Consider the following 24,895-nt stretch of genomic DNA (forward strand, 5'->3'; position numbering starts at 1 on the left):
GCCACAAAAACCAAACAGCTCCTACATTATAGGTGCCGCGGCCATCGGCGGCGCGTTCACGAGCTCCATCCTGCGCAAGATGGGCCAGTTCAACGACCGGCCCGTCATCTTCGCGCTGTCCAACCCCACCAGCAAGGCCGAGTGCACCGCCGAGGAGGCCTACAGCAACACTGACGTATGTATAACACGGAAAATTTCACAGCTCTTATTTTAAGCTGCATCATACTCGATCGGCTGTGACTACAATCTCACTTCATGTCAAAGTTATAAATACCTAAGACATTCAATTGATTCAACCAGAAAACCGATTTGAGAACCATTTAATTCAAGGCAATTTACCGTGCCAGTATCGATCGTTGGAATTCACCAATTCCATAATCACCCACACTTTACAACTTAAGATGTAATGGACCACTGGCAAAAAAAAATTGCCCATAGATCGACTAGTAGAACTCCGTGGTAGTAGGACCACAGGCAAAAAAGGGATCCAATGAAATCATTTGATTTTTTATCCTGTCTGATGCTTCGCACTCCTATCTCACGCTATGCATTGACTTACCGACACCACAAACTCGTATTTAAAGCTGAAAATTGTATCTTGTCGTTACTATATTACACGCAAATACTGTATGTATTACTAACCTTGTATTCCATCTCAGGACCGCGCAATCTTCGCGTCAGGCTCGCCATTCCCCGACTACCGCACGAAGGACGGGCGCGTTCTGCGGCCCGGGCAGGGCAACAACGCCTACATCTTCCCCGGGCTCGCCCTCGGCATCATCTGTGCCGGCATTGTCGATATTTCTGATGACTTCATGCTGCTGGCTGCTGAGGTAATTTTCTTTATATTTATGAGAAAAACGGTGGATATCTGCAGGCTTAAAAACTAATAAGCACGTTACGGAGCTGGTAAGGTGGCAATGTAAAAAAAACAGTCACAGAACTTGAAAGTATTAGACTTCACCTTCGATCACATACTACTCCAAGAACTAGTTTTATGCCTAAAAGAAAAGCACGTGTGCTTTTCAGGAACACAATAATATTTCATAGTTTAACATAGTGTGCTTATGCGCCTTATGGATATCTAAATACCAACCTCTTAAGGAACCTCGCAGGAGTTGGTCGAGTTTACAATGATATCGTGATTACAATGTTCTGATGACCATAACAACAGGAAATAATACTTACTTTATTTCTTATGTTTTCAGGCGTTGTCAGACATCGTGTCACAGACAGACTTGGACAAGGGAAGCTTATACCCACCTCTAGAGGAGATCCAGAACTGCTCCGTGAAAATCGCCAAAAAGATCGTCGAACACGCATACCAAATCGGTGAGATATTCTTCGTACAAATATATTCATCAACGCAAACAAAAACCTAAGAATTAAGGTTTTTTTAAAGGAAAATATTGTTATCTCCATACACAATATTTAATCAAGCTATTAACGATTGTTTTGAGTCAGCCTGATACTAAATATTGTGTCTTACAAGAACGAGATAAAGGCTCAAATGGCTTTTCCAGTTTCCACCTGACCATGAAAAACCACTCGCCTTAATGGCTTGTTGTTCTGAATCATACGGTATAACCAACGGTGGTGTACTGTTCTATTATGTTTATTAGCATGATGTCAAATGAACCGCAAAGTTGCCATTAAGTATGGTTGTCATTGCCATGCCTCCAAGGTATTATGGTTTTTGTTTACATTTAACGATACAATAGGTTTCATTTAAGTGTCGCATAAGACATAATTTGCAAGACATCTGTCCCAAGTAACAATCATTCAAAGTCAAACAATTTATTTGGAAAGTACCTACACAGTGCATAGAAAATCTCGAAACAGTAAACTACAATTTTCACAATGATATTGATAGTGCTGTAGTGTGATATAATATTAATAGAACTTGATAGAATATTGTAGTTCTGCGACCTCCTAAGGGCCTGAAGCGCGCGGACCGGTTCACTATGAGCAGCGGTGGGCATCCGCGTCAGTTTTAGCGGAGGACCTCAGTTAAGAGTATTTATATGCGGATCCATCACGTTGCGTTGACCTTCTTAGCCACATGAACTAAATTAATTTATGTTTTTTATCCCAGGCAAAGCGTCAGTGCTGCCGCAGCCCCTGGACACGGAGAAGTTCATCCGCGCGCAAATGTACGACGTGCACTACGCCGGCGCCGTCCCGCCCGTCTACTCGTGGCCCGCCTCCACGGTGCGCGTCGACATGGTCTAACTACCCACCACACGCTAAGTGCTTGTTCACGTAGGTACGCGCGGGCGCGGGCGCGGGAAACGTTGCGAGCTCGTGTTCACATTAACCACCAGGCGTTCGCGCGAGTGTGACGTACTATCGTTTCTAGCGACAAGTTCAAACTGGTTGAACTTACGTGACGTCGCGAGTGAAACGCGCGCGCCGCCGCTAGTTTGACATGAACACACACAAACATCTTCACGCGTTGAAATTACCGCGAGCGCTCCGCGCGCACCAGTCGCTAGCTTGCCCGCTAGTTGGACCGCACCTGCGATTCGTACGTGAACACTTGCAATCACTACATATGTTTGTTATTTCGTCACCGCGCCCGCCACCGCGCCCGCGAGTCAACGTGAACAAGCACTAACGCCCACTAGTAAACGATTTTCAGATTTCGTCCATTTGCGACGACAGTGTGGCATCTCCAATTAGATTAATGTAGATGTCACAGTCGTCGCAAGAGCACGATTTGAATTTAAACACTGTTGTTCATCAAAGTGGCGACGAGACGAGATGCAAACCAATAGGACATCGTTATGCGAAGCTGTACGCTTTATCGGCCTTCCACACAAATATGTCGCACTGAGCGGGAGAGACCGGAGCTGGGACGAAAAGAGAAAAAGTATTCGCTCCGCTTCGTTAGAAATAATCAACCTGCTATGCCGCCCGTCTCAGCACATCTTGTCGCGTCTCCAATTTAGTGAAAAGTGGTACTTTTACTCAATCACCTAAAAAGCTAAAGTGAGACAGTGCAGATGTCTTGAAATCGTTTACTAGCACAGCCTGAAACGTATTGTTTTAATTTCCATTATGGTGGTAAATCTTGGCTAATAGGTAGTCGATGTCTCTGTTCATAATTAATTTGAGCATTGTTTCAAGTTTCGGGCAGAATCTAAAGGACTTTATTGTGGTACCACGATCTTTGTTTGATCGTATTACAGATTGGCCAGTCACTTCAGCGATGAAAATTGATTACACAGTTCCAATGGAAAACAAGATCAAAGATCGTGAAACTACACTATGCGCAGCTGTGATTTACATAAACATAAAGGAATTATGTGTATCGCAGTTTTGTAGAGGTGCATAATATCCGCATATTTCGGAAGTGCTAAAACTGGTTTGACTCATTAAATAAAAATATGCATGTTTTCCTGATATACCATCCGTCATGTTTTTCTCTCTACAACATTCGAAATATGCAGATATTAACTCGCAATTTCCTAGCGCGTAAAATACGTGTAAACACCAATTAATTTAAAAGGTGCACCAAATAACACTATGAATAAATTCATCTGTCATCTATTTCAATAAATGTTGTTAAAATTGATCGAGCTCACCTGGGCAATGTGACGTCACAAATTCCATTATAAATGTTTTCATCGTGTCACGTTAAATCATTTTTATCTTGATATCGATCTAAAACATCTTGCTTCTTAGTAGTAATTTTAACTATTTATAATCATACATGTTTTTCATTCTAAAATCTGTTCAGAGCGCTTGCAATGATGTATTGGCCTGTATTAAGCAATGACCCTCAAGTATGAGTAAACTCTTGAGTTTGAACCAGGATTTGAGCTTCATTACATAATACAAGCCTGGAGGAGAGATGGCGTGGGAGAATTTGTCGTCCATTCGATTAGGATTTACGCAATTAAAATTAAAAATTGTTGATAGATCGGATAGTTACTTCATGGGCGTAATAGATGTTGACGACAGTAAAATTATTTGTGCCCATTTTTTGTATATTACAGGGTGAAATTATTTATAGTACCTAACGTTATAGATGTAGTTACCATTTTGTTTATTTATATGCCAGATGTACTTCAATAAATAAAATTGAATAAGCTATTGTAAAAATATCGAATGTTGATCATTTTCAGAAAATATTACCGCATTTATTATAAGCTTGCACATGTATCTTACCATGTTTAGCCATTCCAAATCGTTATACCTATTTAATACTGCTACTTATGTTATTCCTAGAACGAGCAAGTACACCTAGTGCTCGATTGCCTACTTCAAATGAATAATATTGTTTAAGTTAATATGAATATGTATGAGGTATTTTTATGAAAATTTTAATATATTTGATGCGAAGTCGTAGCTATTTGTCTTTTCTTTTCTTCATCCTCTACACTTCCTTCACACACATACCACTTGCAATATTTTTTTACCAGAATAGATTACAATCATCACAATAATTGTCAAGACAGGTCCTATGAATACTGTTAAAATGAGATGTGCGTTCCCTTCGAGAGGCCACTGTGGAAAACGCAGGCGAGTTGTAGCGTCCACCTTACAACATCTACAAATTTATCATTCTGCTAAATCTTTATGAACCTTCCTTTTCCACAGTGGCCTCTCGAAGGGAATGCACATAAAATGAGCAGTGTAAACACCGCTTAATTAAAATTGGAAAGAATTACCGTGGAGCCCGCAATGTCTTGGACCGCGGGTTTTTCACAAAATATAAAACTAAGCAAAAACATCAATAAACAATAGAACGTCAGAAAAACAAGTCAAAAGCAGAAATGTAACCTAACAAAAACAAATGAATGGCGTCAGAATGATGACAAAAATACAATACTCGTAGTCAATAAGTCGATCATTTGGAAAGTTAAATAATTCAGAATGTATAATGCCGTCTACGATAAAATTGCTGATTGATGTTAATATCGTCAATGTAGGTCTTCAGGATTTATAAAAAAAAAATAGATCGCTTCGTATTAAACAAATGAAAATACCACATAACGTTTCAGACCGACAGTCTTTATTTCGAATAATTATTTTATAAATACAAATTGAGAAGTACCGATTCACAACAAAATATTACCTAGATTACAATGTTCGACAAATAATTATCACTTATCACTTCATTACTGTACAAGTTTTCACAAGTCGCGGGCGGGCTCACCGCGACAGGGAGTGCGAGCGAGAGCGCGCGCCCGCGCCGGCGCCGTTGCAGCGCGCGCGGTCATTGCCTGCAACACACACGCCGTTATTGTAGTACATGGTGATAGAACCAGGTTTACACCGCCAAGTCATGCGATAGACAAATTATACTATGTGTTAAGCTTCAGCCAAACCAACGCTTGTAGATCATATTATCATAGGCCAATGACAGGACGCGCGACCAATAGACAATTTGATTCCCCAATAATTCTAAATCATAACTTTTCTAAAAAGACATTTCATCATTCTGGTCTTAAAAACTTAATTAATTTTAAATTACCTGTAGATTACGATTTTTGGTCGCATTGTAATTGAAAAAAGTAGTTTAATTGAGTTGACAAAATAGTGACGTCACTTGCTTGTAGTGCCATACAAATTATATGGGAGAGTTTCGTTTGACAGTTTTAAAAAGTATGTCAATTGATTGGTGGTGTCAACCATCTATAGTTCCAAAATACTGAACTGTCCTATAGATGACCCGATTTTTGCCATGTTGGAAACCATATAGTTGAACGATGGTAGCGCCCCCCTGTCATTGAGTTTGGCGGGACAGTTCAGCGTGGGTCATCTATATTACAGGACGTGTCATTGGCCTATGATTACGTCGGCGATGGCGATCTACACGCGTTGGTTTGGCTGAAGCTTAAACATTGCTACATGGCTTGTGCAGCGCGTGCGACGTATAAAACTGCGCGATAAGGAAGATCGTCTCGCGCTCGCACGCTACATACCGATGTAAATGTACCTAATTCCCGTCAATAAAAAAACAATCAAACATGAGAACTTAAATTAAAAATGAGAATGTTAGAAACTTGCCACTTTACTGTACACATACATATTACAATACACATTTTGTTAATTTTCTTTATAAAATAACTTGCTATCTTTGAAATTCGGCGAAAGAACTCGGCTTGTATAAACCTAGCTGAACAATAAGAGTAACAGCAGATGCCGTGAGCATTAGGATGGTCCTTATTTTTCGACTTTTGAATTATCCCCGGGGCACTTTCTCATTCGATTATAAAATATGTATACCTCTAAATATGAAATTAGCTTTTTTTGTTTTTTTTTTTTTGGTTAAGATTTAGAGGTCGCTACCAGCTGTCAAAATATTTACAAAAAGCTTTGAAGATCTTAAATCATGGTTTTATAAATGTTTTATTTAAGTGTTTATATCACATTTTACGTGCAAATGAACATCGCATAGATAGAATAGACAATCGCTTCTTGTCCCCTTCTCCCCTTAACCCCTCTTCTGTACCGACCATGGTACCGACGCCGACGCGTCGGTACCATGGTACATAGACGACTTGTTAGTATCTCGACAGATACTAACAAGTCAACTCTTATATCTTAAAAATAATTGATTCAAATATGTACATTGTAAATAATATCTTAGTTCATAGCAACAACAATAATTTTGTAATATTTTTATTTGGCTTTGGCTAAAAATAAATGAATCTAACAAATACAGATTTTGTGTTTTTACTTAAAATTCAAACCTTGGTAGTGACCCCTAAATGTCTTTTAAAAATTAAAAAAATAATAATGAAAGACTTTCATATGGTATATATTCAAATTACGTGGTGCCCCGCAAAATATAAGAAAAAAAATTTTTTCGTAGGAATAAGGACCACCCTAGTGAGCATGGGACGGTTACCCTGACTTCTCAAAAATAACAATTTTGGAATCATTTGACTAAAGAGTGACCGTCCAGGAATTCTCGCGACATTGCATTTATTTCCATTGACTGATAAACGATCAATATCTTTTGGGTAATATGTTATTGACAAAGGAATACTTCCACAAAATAATCATGAAAAATATTCTTTATAAAAAATTCGCCATTTAGTAAAGTGTCATAATATGTCAGTTGCCGGTAGTGCCGGGTTTTCATGATAGTAATTACATTTATGACATTATTTTATAATAATTATAGAATGGTCATCCTTTTAAAAACTAAATTGGTGCCATTCGATGCCAATTAAAACGAATCGGAACTGTTATCGTATAAAATATTTCCTAAGATCATTTCATGCTCTACAAATTTTCTAATAGTTCTAAATGTCAATTAGAGCAAAATAAAATACCGGGAACGCATTACCGTGAAAATGTTGATCGTTTCATATACAACACATTCATTAAGTAAAATAACCTGTTCACCATTTGCTGCGTTTCACTTATGTTATTGAGAGCTTTCAGTAAATGGTGAAACAGTACAAATAAAGTATCAGAAGAAAAAAATACGAAAAGAAAGTCTATCTAAAATTCGTGTAACCTATATACCATAGGATAGAAAAATATATCAATATCAAACAATGTAAAAGAAACAAACAATGTTATCAACAGTGACAAATTAAGACTGAAGCGAAAATCAAATGGCACACTGACAAAACAATATTAAATTGGTCAATCATGTCGCAATATGTATTGGGGCAAGAGACAAAAAGCTTCAGAAGCAACTAACAGCAATAAGAGCCTGACCTAAGGAATGATGGCCTTGTAAACTGGTGTCCTATAACAAAATATTCGTATGTCAAACATTATTTTAATAACGACTACAAGTTCCCTAACATTGGTTATAAAATGTTAATCTTTTATTAAAAACTAATAATAATTAAGAGGTCAGTCTTCGTTAAATCTATTTATCTATTCTGTAACTCCCACGGCATTGGACTGCAGTACGGCTCGATTGACATTATTTTCATNATCTTCAGAGTATTTGAACGCGGCTCTCTAGTCATTCGAATGACGTGTCACAGGTGAGGCATCGGTTTTTATTGGCCTAGCGTGGCATACTTTTTTACTATATTACTGTATGCTTTGTACTGGTCAAGTCATTCAAATGCGTCACAGTTAGGGCACTGACCTATCTATTTAGCGTGGTTAGACGCGCTAACCTAGCCAGCCGCGAGGTATCTACGCACCAAGGCGTTAGTCCAGCGGAAGGTTGCTGAAGACGGATGATTGAACTTTTTTAACTTATGTAAGTATTATTTGTTTTATAGGAACCGTTCAAACTCGACACACCCCGGGGTACTGACCTATCTACTAATCTGCCTAGTCTGTAGCCAGACACAAGGTATCGCTACGCACCGAGGCGCTAGTCCAGCGGTAACTTGCTGAAGAACTTTTTGACTAATGTTAGTAGTATTTGGTTTATAGGAGCCGTTCAAACGCGTCACACCCGGGGCACTGAGCTATTCTTCCCAGCATGGCTAGACGCGCTAGCTCGGGAGACTAGGAGTACACACCGAGGCTTTGACAAAATGGAGATAGTTGAACTTTTTTGATCAACATGTTAGTAGTATATGAGCCGTTTACGCGTCACAGCCGGGGCACTGATCTTTCAACCTAGCCTGGCTTGGCGTCGTATATGCTTCGCACCGAGGCGCTGGTGCCGTGCCACTGACCTATTATCATCTACCCAGCGTGGCTGACGCGCTAGGCGGGAGACTAGGAGTACGGACCGGGGCGCATGTTAGTAATATATGAGCCGTTAACGCGTCACAGCCGGGGCACTGACCTATCCAGCTAGCCTGGCTTGGCGTCGTGTATGCTACGCACCGAGGCGCTGGTGCGGCGGCAGCTTGGCGAAGAAGGGGTGCGCGAGCGCGTCCCGCAGCGTGATGCGCTGCTGCGGCTCGTACTCCAGCATGCGGCCGATCAGCTCGAACAGCTGCCGGTGCTCCTCCGACGTGCTTTGCAGGTACCTCTGCGGAAACATTGGCCAAATTTATCAAATCCAGTCAGATAATGGCAACTGGCCCGTTAATATGGTTCCAGAGTGCGAATGCTACATCTAAGTTGTTATGCTTTATAAATCATCGAGAATGAGTTATTAAAATAAAACATTAACTAAATTATAGCAGTAAAGGTAGCAGGGAAGCGCTGGACGCAGGCCGCTACCAATAGATCAACATGGAAAGCATTGGGGGAGGCCTATGCTCAGCAGTGGACGTCCTATGGCTGAAATGATGATGATGAACTAAATTATAGTGAAAAAATCAATCAATTTAATCAGGAATAGCTATGCTTAGCTGTAGCCCATTTAAGCTGCATCTTAAACTAGGTCTCCAGCGCGTGTTTTGCCCTACACAATCAATAAAAGCATTTCAACATTTAACATTTTTGTAGGCAATTTCGTTGATTTTTGACATATTTTAGTTGATTGTGTAGAGCAAAACACGCTGGAGATCCGACTTTACTTTATTAAAAACAATGTTACAATAACGGGAACTTCGCTTTAGCAAATGTTTTTCACATTCCTCAGGATAACAGAGCTATCAGTCAATTTTTTTCATGCAGTAAATATCCATATAGTGGAAAAAACAATAACTTACAAGTAGTGGTTTGCAGTTTTCTCTAACGTATCTGCCTGCTGACGATTTTTCGTCCCAGTCTAATTTGCCGTGGTAGAAATATTTTGTTCTAGTTTTGCGTGCCATTCTGAAATAATAAAAATAAATTTCATTAATAAATGTACAATGTATGCAAACTCTAGTGTTTAAAATTATACAGCTAGATCCAGTGGGTCTAGTACGAGGGGCGGCTGAAAAGTTTTGAGCCTAGGTTATTAAAAATGCCGATGGAAAAGTATAAAAAATATATTTTTCTATTTAATCTCCCTCTACTACAATGGACTTCTTACATTTGGGTAAAAGAGCTTTTAACCCACTAAAAAAAATTCGCAATCTTTGCCTTGGAAATGAGCCTTTCACGCCGCCTTCATTTCTTTGTCACTCAAAAATCTTCGTTCCTGGAAGTCGTTTTTCCAATTTGAGAATTAGACAAAATAGCTAGGGATTCGGACTAAACTGTGTGGTAGGTGATGAATTTCTTGAAATCCAGTTTTACCCGGGGCAAGCCATGCAACATGCGCGGTGTACACGGGCGAATTGTCTTGCAATAACAGATTTCCTTTCGCCAGTTTGCCTCTTAATATTTCAACAACCACTTGACGCACTCTTATCAACAGTACAGCATAATAATTAACGTTTATTGTAGTTTTTTTTAGGTAGGTAGTCAATGAATAAAATTCCTTCACAATCCCAAAAATAGTGGCTATGAGCTTGGGTGTCGATCTCTCCACTTTGATATTTCCGCGGCGGCGTTTTCCCTTTTGAATCCATTGCATTGACTCTTATTCTGACTATAGATCGTACTGCCGGATCTTTATTTATCAATAGGGACAATGTGAGAAAAAAAATTGTTAGGATTACGGCCAAAGATGTCCAAAAACTCCTGCGAAGTTGTGACTCGACGCTGGTTGTCGAGCGGCGTGAGCATTTTTGGCATCCATCGCGCGCACCCCTATTTCATGTGTAAATGAGTATGAAAAATATCGCCGATACGTTCCTTACTAATGCCTATGGCTTCAGCTATCTGTCACAGCTTAATTCGCTGATCTCTGAAGCAAGATTCTTTAAATTTTCATTATTTTATTCGTTAATGGCAAAATCTAGCCGCCCTGACTTGCGGTCATCTTTTAGCGACTCCCTGCCATGCTTGAACTATCGGATCCAATCTTTCATGATGGCAAATGAAGGCCCAGACTCCCCATAAACTGTAGACATCTCTTCAAATGTTACCGTCAGCGTTTTGTTCCTCTTTTTGAGGAATTTTATGACAACTGTGTACTTCAATTTCGTACATTGCGCGGATGACTAAGACATGATGATGTTTACGGATTAATTACTAAAAGCGTGATGACGCTAATGAAATGAAACTTTGTACATATAATAAGGAGGTTATTGGCAAGTTAATTAAATTTAGCTCGAGTCAATAATGACACTTGAAGATACTTAGGCTCAAAACTTTTCAGCCGCCCCTCGTATGTGTCTTGACTAGGGATTGCAATTGCTGGATCCAGCATCCAGCAATCCAGCTGGATCCAGCGCCTTTTTAAACATGCTGGATCCAGCATACAGTGCTGGATCCAGCGATGAGGATCCGCAAACGTATAAATTTCTGTTGCTTAGTTTCTAATTGCCGCCATTTCCAAAACAGCGCGGTGACGTTGCCGTTCTGTTGTTGTGTGCGTTGTACGGCGCCTCTCTGAAGTTACTGGTACGTTTCTGTGCTTGATAAATCCAAAAAAGTATGAAAAAGCAGTAAAAAAATCTGTCTATTTTCCTTTGCCAAAAAAGAATGCGATGCGGCAGTAGATGAAAACTTTGTTAAAACGAGTAAATAAACAAAATATTGTAGAGCCATTGCAAGAAAATGAAGATATCATGGAGTTAGAAGAGAATGGTCTAACTAAATGATTACGCAGAACCTGTGAAAATGACTTTAGAGCAAGAGCTTGAGATGGAACTTAAAAGAGAGAAGGAGAACTATAATAAACAGAAGCCAAAGCCAAGTGGTCAATTAGATTACGAAGGAGTGCGAGATGAACATTTATCTATGGTGTATGAATATTTAATGACCCTAAACCGACCAGTGTAGAGGCCAAAGGGCATTCTCAGCAGCCGGCTACATAAGCAGTTCTGTGCGGTTGGGAGGTTAGACTATAGATAAAAATTGTCTTTCTTCCAGAGGATTGAAAAAAAGAAATGATCAGTCTCCTGTTGTCAGATTATAAACTGCCTAATTTTCGCAGAAGATTATTATTTTTTTTCAAAATCAAAATCAAAATTGCAGATTAAATTACGGTCCTTTTCGTAGTTAATTTTAAAAGAATTTGTAAGACTGTTTCCTCCTGATTATTAGTTACTGAGCCGTATTTCATAGATTATCGTAAGAAGTACAAATCGATAATACAAAAATTAATCGTAAAATGTGTTGGTAAGCGCATAATTCAACAACGCCTGGACCATTTTTTTTAATGTTCGTTGAAGTCCAAGGATGGTTTTTACGCCGAGAAAAATTCAAATAATTTCCAAGAACACCCTAAACACAGCCCTTTTTTCACGCAGGCGAAGCCGTGGGCGAAAAGCTAGTTACTTAATTTTAAAAAAAGACTTCAAAATGTCGTCTTTTTATTTTCGTTCCACTTTTTGCTGGATCCGCGCTGGATCCAGCTGGATTCAGGCCAATCCAGCAAGAATCCAGCTGGATTGAAAACGCCGCTGGATTGCAATCCCTAGTCTTGACAGTCCCGAAGGGTTGTCATCTTTTTATGGCTCAGGGCTCAATTTTTATGCTAACACTTAGTTGTTGCCAAACAATATGTGTTGTGGCTTGTCGTCATAAAAAAGGTAATCAAGCGACGCGACGGCATATCTTATTATAGTTGCGATAAGTGTTTTTGCAACAAAATGTTTAGCCTGACGTAGAACTGTCTAGCATCGTGGCATCTTATTTAGTTGCATTAAGTTCGTTTTTTGCAATAAACATTTATATACTGGCGCTGGATGCAGGCCGCTACCAGCCGTGCGATGTGGAAGTCATTGGGGGAGGCCTATGTCACAAAATATAACAGAAGGTAAACTCATGTATGTACCTCGCTTTGCATACCTCTCTCGCTCGCACGCTCGGCCGTCGCGCCAGGGTTGTCTTCTTGTCATGTGTTGTGTTTANGTGGTCGCTAGAACTCTGAATAATTTCCGCAAATTGCCGACGTTCGCAAGTGTCCGATATTTTCAAGAAAATCACCCCTATTTAATGGACGTGGCATGCCACTTATTTTGCCACTTCTAAGGCTGCCATTAACTTCGATTGCAAAGTTAAATTGGCGTCAAGAAATCAATAATCCATTTGTAAAACGGTAAATTATTAGTCAACTGCACAGGTAATGAAGTGTTACGATGGAAGTGGATGGAAGGGGTGGAAAATGTCACAATTTTATTTTGCAGAGCTAATAGAATGATTTCTCTAGAGAATTGACGTGAACGTATTACAGAGCCGTGTGAGTGAATGCTCATTTTGATGCATTAATGAGATATTTTCCTTGTCTTTCAGTTTAAAAGTTAACTTTAGAAAGCTAAAGAGAGAATCCATTTTTTTTATAATTCTTAAATAAAAATAATGTTCCTAGCGTATCGTATCACTTTAATACTCCAATTACTCAGCATTTCTCAACAATAAATAAGACAATAACATTGTAGGAGACAGAACCTGTCTCGCTCGGGCGCTCCGAATAAACTTATTACTCATTTTGTCACCCTACCAAATAAACGAAGCAGCAGTAATAGAAGCTGTATGGCTTTTGCGATGTAAAATTTGATCATCTCCGCCCGTCGCTCAAGCTTATGTCCAGTTAACGTTAGTGTTGTTCGTAGATTAGTGTGCATCGAGTTGAAGAATTTTATCGATAAAATAAAATACTCTACCTTAACCTATCAATTTTAATCATTAACTTCAATTCGACATTTTGTATAACTTCAGACTTAAAATGTTATTACTACCTATTTCTTAACCTGATGATAGTCATTATTTATTGATGCACTAGTTTTCATTTTCATTCTTGATATCTTCCAGAAGTTAAAAATGTCTTATTCTCCCTATACCTACCTACTTCATTAAGACCAATCAGCTAGAATTCCAGTTTCATTTTGAACAATTTCCATCAACTAAAAGGTTATTGATTAATAAAACTGTCTTCTCATTCCATTTCTCTAAAATTAATTTCGTTGTGTCATAGCTGATCCATCACGCTTGATGTCTTTATTTGTTTATCGACATCGCAGCATCGATCACCGGCCTGCAGTGGCAGCTGCCGTAATTCAACAATTTCCTTTGCAATTAGGCCGCTGTGTCCCAATTAATTCTGCTCCGGAATGGACGCAAATTGCTCACAAATGCCTCAAATTCGGTTTACCTGCATCGGTAGATCGCTAGCAGTTTGACTGATGAAGATATTCGACATTTGGTGAAATCATAAAAATGGTTCGGTTAATTGAAAAATATAGGGTGTCCCAAAATAAGGATGTCACACTGACACCAGAGGTAAACCTTAATTCTTTAGAAATTTCCATCGATGTAAACAAACACTTGTGNATTTTCATCTTCAGAGTGTTTGAACGCGACTCTAGTCATTCGAATGACGTGTCACAGCTTTATAATGGCCATTTAGTAAAAAAGTTACTAAATGTTATCTTTTTTTACCAATATGTTAGTATATGAGCCGTTTACGCGTCACAGTCGTGCCACTGACCTATATCATCTACCCAGCGTGGCTGACGCGCTAGGCGGGAGACTAAAGCCTGGTCCGTGAGCACATAGAATCCCGTCCAATGACCCCAAGCTACCCATCCTTATCGCTCGCGCGTAATTATATTGCTGTCGCGACTGTGCGACGGGCGCCCGCAGTGAGTGTGCGAGCGCGACAGCAACATAATTACGCGCGAGCGATAAGGATGGGCAGCTTCGGGTCATTGGACGGGATTCTACGTGCTCACGGACCAGGCTTTAGGAGTACACACCGGGGCGCTGTTTTTTGATCAACATGTTAGTGGTATATGAGCCGTTAACGCGTCACAGCCGGGGCACTGACCTATCCAGCTAGCCTGGCTTGGCGTCGTGTATGCTACGCACCGAGGCGCTGGTGCGGCGGCAGCTTGGCGAAGAAGGGGTGCGCGAGCGCGTCCCGCAGCGTGATGCGCTGCTGCGGCTCGTACTCCAGCATGCGGCCGATCAGCTCGAACAGCTGCCGGTGCTCCTCCGACGTGCTTTGCAGGTACCTCTGCGGAAACATTGGCCAAATTTATCAAATCCAGTCAGATAATAATAGCAACTGGCCCGTTAATATGCTTCCAGAGTGCGAATGCTAGATCAGTTGTTATGCTTTATAGATCATCGCGAATAACTCATTGATATAACATCTTAATAATGAACATTAACTAAATTATAGTGAAAAAATCAATCAATTTAATCAGGAATAGCTATGCTTAGCTGTAGCCCATTTCAGCTGCATCTTAAACTAGGTCTCCAGCGCGTGTCCCTACACAATCAATGCTTTTAGCATTTCAACATTTAACATTTTTTGTAGGCAATTTTATTGATTGTTGACATATTATTGTTGATTGTGTAGGGCAAAACACGCGCTGGAGACCCGGCTTTACTTTATTAAAACAAAGTTTCAATAACGTGAACTTCGCTTTAGCAAATATTTTTTCACATTCCTCAGGATAACAGAGCTATCAGTCAATTTTTTTCATGCAGTAAATATCCATATAGTGGAAAAAACAATAACTTACAAGTAGTGGTTTGCAGTTTTCTCTAACGTATCTGCCTGCTGACGATTTTTCGTCCCAGTCTAATTTGCCGTGGTAAAAATATTTTGTTCTAGTTTTGCGTGCCATTCTGAAAGAAGATAAAATAAAATTCATTAAATGTGTTTTGCCAAACCTACAAAAGTATAGAAGAATCTAAGACTTTTATTAAAGTATGCAATCTCATAAAGATACGTATTTAAAATAAATAATTCAGCTAGACCGTGGGTCTAGTTTTGTGACTTAGGGCTGAATTTTTATGCTAACTCTTAGTTGTTGCTAAGCAATAAGTATGTGTTGTGGCTTGTTGTCATAAAAAAGGTAATCAAGCGACGCGACGGCATATCTAGTCATTATAGTTGCGATAAGTGTTTTTGCAACAAAATGTTATTTAGTTGCATTAAGTTCGTTTTTTGCAATAAACATTTATATACTGGCGCTGGATGCAGGCCGCTACCAGCCGTGCGATGTGGAAGTCATTGGGGGAGGCCTATGTTCAGCAGTGGACGTCCTGTGGCTGAAATGATGATGATGATGATGATGATTTGTATACTGATGCGATATTAGTACCTGTAGGGGATGGGTCCGAGGATCCTCTCCATCATGGCGAGATGCTCGCGGTTGTCGTGCGTCTGGAACAGCGTGATGCCGAGGTGCAGCTCGAACATGATGCAGCCGATGGACCACACGTCGCACGGCTGCGACCAACCTAATTCTGGAACGGAAAAATACTCTCGTTAGTCACATACTTTATGACGCATAAATACAGGGGACAAAAGGCGACAATATAGACTAAGAGCTAGTGAACGCCAGACCTACGTCATTTTATAAAAGCTGAAAGTTTGTCAGCGTATGCTCCCAATATAGGATATAATGTTGGTGAATTATGAAGTTTGGGTCATGGTGGCTTTGGGAGCTACCCTAAAACAACTGTCTGGCAAGGAGTTGGAACTGTCAAAACTGTCTGGCTGTTGGGAAAAAATACTTCTAATTAATGGCCAAATATTATACATAGGTAAAAATCAAATTTTATGGTATTTTATGGCGTTCACTAGCTCTTAGTCTAATATCTCAACGATGTCACGGACTGGCGATTCTAGGATCGGAAGTTCGAACCCCCATCGCCCGCTGTGGCCTATCGACTATAACAGAACCATTTCATAAAAAATGCCATATGGCAGTCAATCTGTTCCGGACAGTGCACATTAGGCGGTGCATAAGATTTACGTTGTAGAGAAATGAAATCTAAAATTAAACCTGTTTAGAGGGCATTTGATGTAAACAAGTCAACTCTTTTTTTGTTTCGGTTATTCACTGATATACAAAGTCTGTTTGAATCACAAAAAAATAAGACGAAATAGGTTATCGTCATAATATTGACTTTATACTAGTGTCCGACCGAAACTAGTTTTACGACCGAAACCGAAACCGAAAACGAATTTCGGCAACGGTGTCTATTTCGGCCGAAACCGAAACCGAAACTTCCTTACAAGGCTCATATTTTGAGGGAAAAGTAAAGAAAACGTTATTATAATCTTTATTGTTTTCTCTTTAAAATGCATTAAAATTGAACTTATAAAGCGCCTTTTTACTCTAAAAGGTATCAAATTATGTTTTAAAAAAGAAAAAGAAGGATTTATAGTCTAGATTTTTTTTAATTACCCGCAATATTCAGGACATCTACATAACCCGTCCCATGTTCGAGTCTTTTACCTTAATAATTTCTCAAAACAAAATTGGTAGTACCAGACTGTCTGACTTGTGTGATACTAACTTACGTAACATGAACTTTGAAACTCTGAATCCATAATATTATCACCATGAAATGTACTATAGTCATTACTAACTACCTAACTAATGTTTGTTTACGTATAGCATTTGCGAACCAAAAAAAATTTGTAGGTTAGATTAAACTTTTATCAGTCATATTGATATTTTTTTATGTTTATTGCTCTTATGTTATAACGACATATAAAACGAGATAAAACTTACCAAATTCAAAATAAATCACTCGAAAACTCGCCACCACAACAAAACTAACAGCAAACAAACAAGCGAGCGAATCACGACATTGGCTCTGATCGAATTTATTCACTCATTCAACGCGCCGAACATGACCGATAACAGTGCGGAAACTCCCGAATGCACATTCGGTTTCGGTCGTAGTTTCGGCAAGTTTGCCGCCGAAAACGAAACTAAACCGAAACTCGTGATTTTACCGAAACTCAACCGAAAACGAAACCGAAACCGAACATTCGGTCGGACACTACTTTATACTGAAATGGAAGTTCAATGACGATCGTAAGTCAGATGAATTTAGTATTATATTATTTCGACGATAACGACGAATGCTTCCGTCGTTCGTGTTATAATAATAATGCTCGATTCTAATCACTGAATCGGAACTTAATTAGTGATATTAATTCAAACAAGGCGTTAGGGTACAAGCAACAGCAAAGACTATTTTCGCAGTATTTTACCTTGATGTGCTGTTGTTGTACTTTGTATGATTTTAGCTTCATTGTGTGGCCACAAAGAAAAGTTAGCGAACTGATGGGACAAAAGCCATATTTTTAGCGTTGGCGTTTGACTACAAAGAACTAGCTCCCTTACGTCTAGAGCTATATTTGAAACGTTGGTGTGTGGCCACAAAGAGTAGCTAGCTCAAGCCATATCATTAGCGTCAGAGTAGTCACAAAGAACAACTAGCTCATTTAATGTGAAAAGTCCAATTTTCAGAATCGGTGTATAGCTACAAAGAAGAGCTAGCTCATCTCAAACGGCAAGTCATATTTTTAGCACGGATGTGTTGGCCACAAAGGAGCTAGCTCACGTTTAGTTATATTATAAGCAAAGTTGATTCGCCACAAAGAGCAGCTAGCTCAAAGGGCCATATCATTATCGTTGGTGTGTGGCCACAAAGAAGAGCTACCTGACTATAAGGGCCATTAGTTTTGGTGTATGGCAAGAGTAAATACAAATAATATAATAATATCTTTGGACAATCTCACACAGCGCCATCTAGCCCCAAAGTAAGCAATTAATATGCTTGTGTTATGGGTGCTAGCTTAACGGATATACTACTTATATACTTTTTTTTTTAAATACATACATATTATACATAGTAACACCCAGACCCGTCACAGAAATTAAAATTCATCATTTCAATTTCTGCCCGGCCGGGAATCGAACCCGGGACCTCTCGGCATAGTAGTCCGTTCTGAACCACTACACCAAACGGCCGACAGATGAGTAGGTCATCTTCATAGAAACGCACCGTGCGCGCAACCACGACTGGCTCCCCGCTAATCCACGCTAAATTTTGTAAGTGTGTGCGTGCGCGCCGCATACAAACCACGCTCGGTGCGTTTCTATGAAGATGACCTACTCATTTTTATTTACTCAGGTATGTCCCCCAGGTATAGCTCACCTAATATGACTTCTGGCGCGCGGTAGTGGCGCGTCGAGACAATGGTACTGTGGTGCTCGTGGTCGAAGGTCGCGCTGCCGAAGTCAATTAGTCGCACGTCACTCCGCTTCACGCGCAGCAGGTCGTGATTCTGAAGAGTAGAGAAAATTAATAAATAAATATACATGGACAATGGACATGTTACAGTGCGATAAGTCCCATGCCTAGCAAAGCTTTCACTATGGGAACTAGATGACGGTTATAATCATACTTAAATATGTATGTCCTTTTTATTTTAACCATAAATATCATGCCTTTACAAACGTTTGTATGAATATTCAATTAAGTCTGATTTGCAGTAAAAACTCGCTTGTAAAAGCGCTTTCTAAGTCTACTTGCAAAAAATAAACGAGTTTTATGAAAGTTTTTATAGCACCGTCGAACTTCACGTCCTACGCTATATTGCAAGTACATAATTATTTTCTGCTACAGTGTCAGCAATTTCTAAGACCTACATTTGAGAAGCTATGATGAATCTGGAGTCATATATCGCATAATATAGCGAATCCACCCAGATTCCGTATGCTTGTAATACGAGCCTAACCGACCGTGTCGTACCGTCGATTGATATTCAATAACAATTAAAGAAAATAAATCGTTCGAAGCGGCTGGCAATGGATTTATTTCCCACATTTGGAAAGTATAGTATTTTAAGTGTTATTGCATTGACTTTCGTATTTTTTATCTCAATAATAAGTAATATTAAAAAGTACAGAGTTAATTTTTATGTTAGAAATGTATGAATATTTTAAATTACATAATATAAATTATCTTGAAGCCAAATTATCTATTTTCAAGAAAAAAAATATTGCGTATGTTTACTAGTGTTATTTACGCAACTGATATTATGTTATCACATTTGTTTAGTCTATTATGCAGATATTATAATTGTCCTATATAAGCCCGAATAAGACTATTTGAATTGTCTACAACAGATGACATGACTCATAGGCCATGAACATTAAACATTTCTACTACGAAATTATAACTGCGTATTAGGAAGAAGTTCTTTTGTATGATGTCATGAATTTTTTTTTTCGATTTGAAATATAACAAAATATAACAACTGTTCTCAACAAGGCGAGTGAACTCGTTAATTTAGTTTGTATGAATTCTTATCACGACTATATTTGTGACGCAATAACACGTGTATACGTATTGTTGTGAACTGACGAGTTCAATCACCTTGCTATATTTACGATTCCAAACTAGGTGTTTACAATCAAGGTGAGTTGAACTGATATTGTATTGCATTTTGTGGTGACATAAGTTACAGTATGACACATACTTTAATAATATTCGGACACATTTCAGTAAAATCTTCTTTCAGTCATGCCAATCCGATTTGTTTTGGATACGCTTCTTACAGTTTTTGTGGCTAGCGTCGACTTCTAACTGGTTTTACGGTTGTTAGTTACTTACGTTATGTACTCTGGAGGCATGTTAAGTAACAAACCGCAATTTTTAATAAGCTTGGCCGACTTTAGTCTCGACCTAGCGGGAACGATTTAGTGAACAAAATGCCTGAACGCAAGCGATTAAAGTGCCTATTTAAATGTCTTATGTCATAAACTCTATGCTTTGTACTATCGTCAACAGTGTTAACTGCCCATTGCCGGTCATGACGTCTCGTTCTATCGCAAAGAATCACCATTTGATGAGAGCGAGAGTAAAAACGGAAATGGATAGTTAGCACTGTGACCGTACTTAATAAAACGTCTAGCGCTTAACCATTTCAGGTCAGTGCCTGAAGTATACAATGTATGGGAGCTACACGGGAAGTTTTTGAGACGTCAATCGTCAGCGAGACTTGAGACATGCTTCAGCCCCCCTAGACAAAACGCACTTTTTGATCGAATCGAAAATCGAATCCGTCAAAACTCCATACAAAAAAGGGGCTTTTCGACCACTTTTCGACTGGTTTGCGATTATAATTTGCACTTTGTCTAGACCCACAGATTCGTATGCTCTGTCACGTCAAAATGTCAATAGCACCCTCCCGTTTAGATCCAATATACTGAACTGTCCTATCCGTGACATTGACAGCGGGGCGCCACCGTCAATAGCGGATCGCTGGTTCCGATTATTGCCGTGTTGGAAACTATACAGGGTGGAAACGATAAGTGATCTCACTCGATTATTTCTAAACTATACAAGATATCGAAAAACTGATTACTGATCCTGAAAGTGCTTGACGAGCTCTTTCAAACGGTACCAATAATATGTTACAGAATAAACTGGAACTATCCGAAAATTCAATGTTTCCAGCTTCCATACATTTGGTAAAGTTACATAATATTAAAAACTACACAAGATATCCCAAAACTAGTTACTGGTCCTAAAAGTCCTTCACGAGCTCTATCCAACGGTATCAACAATAGCTTACAGAATAAATTGGATCTATCCAAAAATTCAATGTTTCCATCTTCCTCCCATTTAGTACTATCACAGTCATGGCACTCATCTCTTGATAATATTATAGCAAGTAAAGCCTAAAACTAATGTTTTCCACAAATAATTTTAAATAAGATGCAAGTTACGAGTTTATTTAACCGACTTTTTAAGTTTATTATTTAACAAAAAATAAATTACACTTCTAATATTGTATGGTTGGCATACTTTCAGTATGGAAGCTGGAAACATTGAATTTTCGGACAGTTCCAGTTTATTCTGTAACCTATTATTGGTACCGTTTGAAAGAGCTCGTGAAGCACTTTCAAGATCAGTAACCAGCTTTTCAATATCTTGTATAGTTTAGAAATAATCGAGAGAGATCACTTATCGTTTCCACCCTGTATAGTTGAACGATGGTGGCGTCCCCCTGTCAATGAGTTTGGTTGGACAGTCCAATTTAGGTCATCTATACCTCAGGTACTGATCCAGTTACGCGCGGGACCTAATTTTAAATGATAACCAACCTTTTTGGAGCTCGTGTATACGTTGACGACCTCATAGTCGCTGTCGACGAACAGTATGTTCTCCGGCTTGAGGTCGGTGTGCGTGAGCTTGTTGTCGTGCAGGAAGAGCACGCTGTAGATGAGCTGGTACGAGATGTGCCGCACTTGCTCCAGCGGGTAGGGTTGGTAGTTGTTGTCTTTCTGCAACCGCAAACAAACACCAATTAGGCCCAGAACAGACGGTGAATGAGAGACCACACATGACGCGACCAGTTAGACCAGTTCAAACCGGTTTCAAACTGGTCGCGTATGTGTGGTCTCTCAACGGACGCTATGGCAGAAACTTAGATGCAACTCAAAAGTAACTAGAAGTTGCAGTTTCGTTGCAGTTGCGTTTCTCCGTGTGTTCTGGGCCTTACATAAAGTTTATATTATCATAACCACAGATTAAAGAATCTAAAGGGAGATGTGAAAAAGGGGCGGGGCCGGTGTCGCAGCAATATGCCCATAAACAGAACACATTGCTCGCTACAGCAATGTGACAGCAGTGACGTTATACACGGTGTTACTTTGCATTCTTCCCATATTTACAGAGGTAATAACTGATACTGAACACAAATCAGTAAAAAAGAATGCCCTAAAATTTTGGTTTTTAATCTTGAGTATTTTATTTTATCGACAATCTGTTAAACACTACTAGTTTATCGTAACATATGCATATCACTTGTTGGCAATGGCGACGGAGACTTTCTATTTCTAAATATCTATTGTAATAAATTATTTTTGACACTTGTAAAAAGCTGACGCCCACTAGGTTTAATTCCAATTGCGCCTGTTGAACGTGCGAGACAAAATTGGTTTATTCCAATTTGTACTGCAAAACCAAATTTACTAAAAACTTAGTGTGCTTTGGGTCTCTTTTTTATCTAAAATAATAGGTATTGTTGCTATTTATATTTCTGTGAATATGACAAGTATGCAAAGTAACACCCTGTATAAAGTTTATATTATCATAACCAATGTGATGTAACTGACACGGTTCTTATCGAGTTAATGTCATGTTATAGAAATGATAACATTTCTAGAACTAATTAATGCAAATTACTTTGGCACTTCCAATGTCGTAACTTGGTAGGAAGAAAGTTTTATTCATAACTTAATATTGATGATGTTAGAGACGGAAACAATAATTTTAAGTGCCGGAAGCTCAGTAATGAGTCAGGTCTTCGCATATTCCCGTAACTTGCGCTTGCGCAACCGGGATTAAGCAGCGATACTCCGTGAATGCTAAATGCGATATCTTTAAACATCAGATTACTCACCAGGAAGTCAAATACACTCTGTCCGAGCATTTCGAATGCGATGCACATGTGTCCGTGGTACTCGAACCAGTCTAACATCTTTACACATAGGCTGAAACAAAAATATGGGTATTTTAGACCGGAGTTGTGTCATCAAGATGACATAGAAGTTGGTAAATTTAGAATACTAATAATACGTCATTTATTTTGAGATGTATTGCAAATCAAGGGCTCAGTGATTCAGTATCAAGGGCGCTCTCGTTCGGCGCCGTTTTGATATTTAGAAGATTAGGGGCAAGCAGCAGACGGTATTTTTATGTTTTCGGTTGACATCAAGATGTTTCTGGCGCGCGGCCAGCCAGGAGCCGTAGCGTCGCGTATAAATGCGCAAGGTCAAATATTGTTACATTGCGCGCCGTCAACGCAGAATTAACAGATATCAACAAGTGCTTGCTTTAATCAACGATAATACCTAATGAATACGTTCGTGTACTCACTTTTTACAATCTGGGTCAACTTCTGCTAATTTCTCTAGTACGTTTATCTCTAGTTTTGCAGCCTCTCTGTACTTCTCAACATTCTTGATTATCTTCAGAGCCATTCTGTGCTCCCTGAAAATTATAAATAGACAAAACATTAATCATTTTCCCAGACAAATTTTGGTATTCGCTGGCAATAAGTATCGAAAGTAGCCGTTAGTATAAACAAACTAAAATAGCGTTGAATAATTGGAGTCAGGTATGCGGTGCCAAACAATGTGTCATCATCCGGAGAAGTGAACGACACTGCACATAAGCCGAAAAACTGTACACTGCAAGCCAGCAGAGATATCTTCGGCCGCGTTCTATATACTTGCGATGAACGCGGAGAAAATACAATTAAAAAAGAAAAAATCACACGTGATTTCACAGCGTAATAAGACTATGAAAGTTATGTATCTGGCATATTTATTGCAGCAATATTTGTTCTAATGATGCATTAAAATAACATTTACTAAACCGATAATTAAAGTTGTTTTCAGCTGACAGATTTATAGCAATGTTTCACATCATACAATTAGTTAATAAATAATTTAATGAAAATTAATGAACATATACAAATTATAAAAACGCATACATTATAGGCACATATCATCAGCATTATTATAGATCTACAGGGTGGAACCGATAAGTGATATCACTCGATTATTTCTAAACTATACAAGATATCGAAAAACTGGTTACTAATCCTGAAAGTGCTTCACGTGCTTGCTTTCAAACGGTACCAATAATAGGTTACAGAATAAATGGGATCTATCCGAAAATTTAATGTTTCCATATTAAATGTATGCCAGCTACATAGTATTAGAAGTGTTTTTTTTTTATTAAATTATAAATTCTTAAAATAAACCTGTTATAGCCTGACCAGGAACATAAAAACCCNCAGTTTAATGAAAATTAATGAACATAATATACAAATTATAAAAACACATACATTATAGGCACATATCATCAGCATTATTATAGATCTACAGGGTGAAAACGATAAGTATATCACTCGATTATTTCTAAAGATTAGTTTCTAATCCTGAAAGTGCTTCACGTGCTTGCTTTCAAACGGTACCAATTACAATAGGTTACAGAATAAACGGGATCTATCCGAAAATTCAATGTTTCCAGCTTCCATACTAAATGCATGCCAGTCACATAATATTAGAAGTGTGTTTTTTTTATTCAATAATAAATTCTTAAAATAAACTCGTTAATTTCATTCATTTAAAATTATTTATGAAAAACGATGCCGAACAAGAGATGAGTGCTATGACTGTGGTAGTACTAAATGTATGAAAGATGAAAAAAAAATTTTTTTTAATAAGATCAAGTTTATACT

At 38.8% G+C, this 24,895-nt stretch overlaps 2 protein-coding genes across 14 annotated transcripts in view; one reads left to right on the forward strand and one right to left on the reverse strand.

Moving 5' to 3' along the window:
• LOC114353914 (NADP-dependent malic enzyme) overlaps positions 1-4,287 on the forward strand; it is a 42,999-nt gene extending 38,712 nt beyond the window's left edge. For 3 of the 4 annotated variants that reach the window (XM_028306089.1, XM_028306090.1, XM_028306087.1), the window contains 4 exons: positions 33-175; positions 660-833; positions 1,209-1,332; positions 2,096-4,287. In XM_028306089.1, coding sequence (XP_028161890.1) covers positions 33-175; positions 660-833; positions 1,209-1,332; positions 2,096-2,232 — 578 coding nt within the window. In that variant the 3' untranslated portion in view covers positions 2,233-4,287. The remainder of the gene's footprint in view (positions 1-32; positions 176-659; positions 834-1,208; positions 1,333-2,095) is intronic. The other variant, XM_028306088.1, reaches the window with a different exon arrangement.
• Positions 4,288-4,998: 711 nt separating this feature from the next.
• Doa (CDC like kinase darkener of apricot) overlaps positions 4,999-24,895 on the reverse strand; it is a 62,730-nt gene continuing 42,833 nt past the window's right edge. For 5 of the 10 annotated variants that reach the window (XM_028306075.1, XM_028306074.1, XM_028306073.1 and 2 more), the window contains 8 exons: positions 23,524-23,637; positions 23,048-23,138; positions 21,747-21,926; positions 18,790-18,919; positions 15,930-16,074; positions 9,546-9,651; positions 8,770-8,917; positions 4,999-5,231 (listed from right to left, as the gene is read on the reverse strand). In XM_028306075.1, the coding sequence (XP_028161876.1) occupies positions 5,161-5,231; positions 8,770-8,917; positions 9,546-9,651; positions 15,930-16,074; positions 18,790-18,919; positions 21,747-21,926; positions 23,048-23,138; positions 23,524-23,637 (985 nt within the window). In that variant the 3' untranslated portion in view covers positions 4,999-5,160. Of the gene's footprint in view, positions 5,232-7,686; positions 7,718-8,728; positions 8,918-9,545; positions 9,652-14,579; positions 14,831-15,344; positions 15,451-15,929; positions 16,075-18,789; positions 18,920-21,746; positions 21,927-23,047; positions 23,139-23,523; positions 23,638-24,895 lie in introns of those variants that run through there. The other 5 variants (XR_003655958.1, XM_028306069.1, XM_028306070.1 and 2 more) reach the window with 5 other exon arrangements.

Source organism: Ostrinia furnacalis, unplaced genomic scaffold, assembly GCF_004193835.3.
Source record: "Ostrinia furnacalis isolate ACB-3 unplaced genomic scaffold, ASM419383v2 OfSCF1862, whole genome shotgun sequence".
Taxonomy (NCBI): Eukaryota; Metazoa; Arthropoda; class Insecta; order Lepidoptera; family Crambidae; genus Ostrinia; species Ostrinia furnacalis.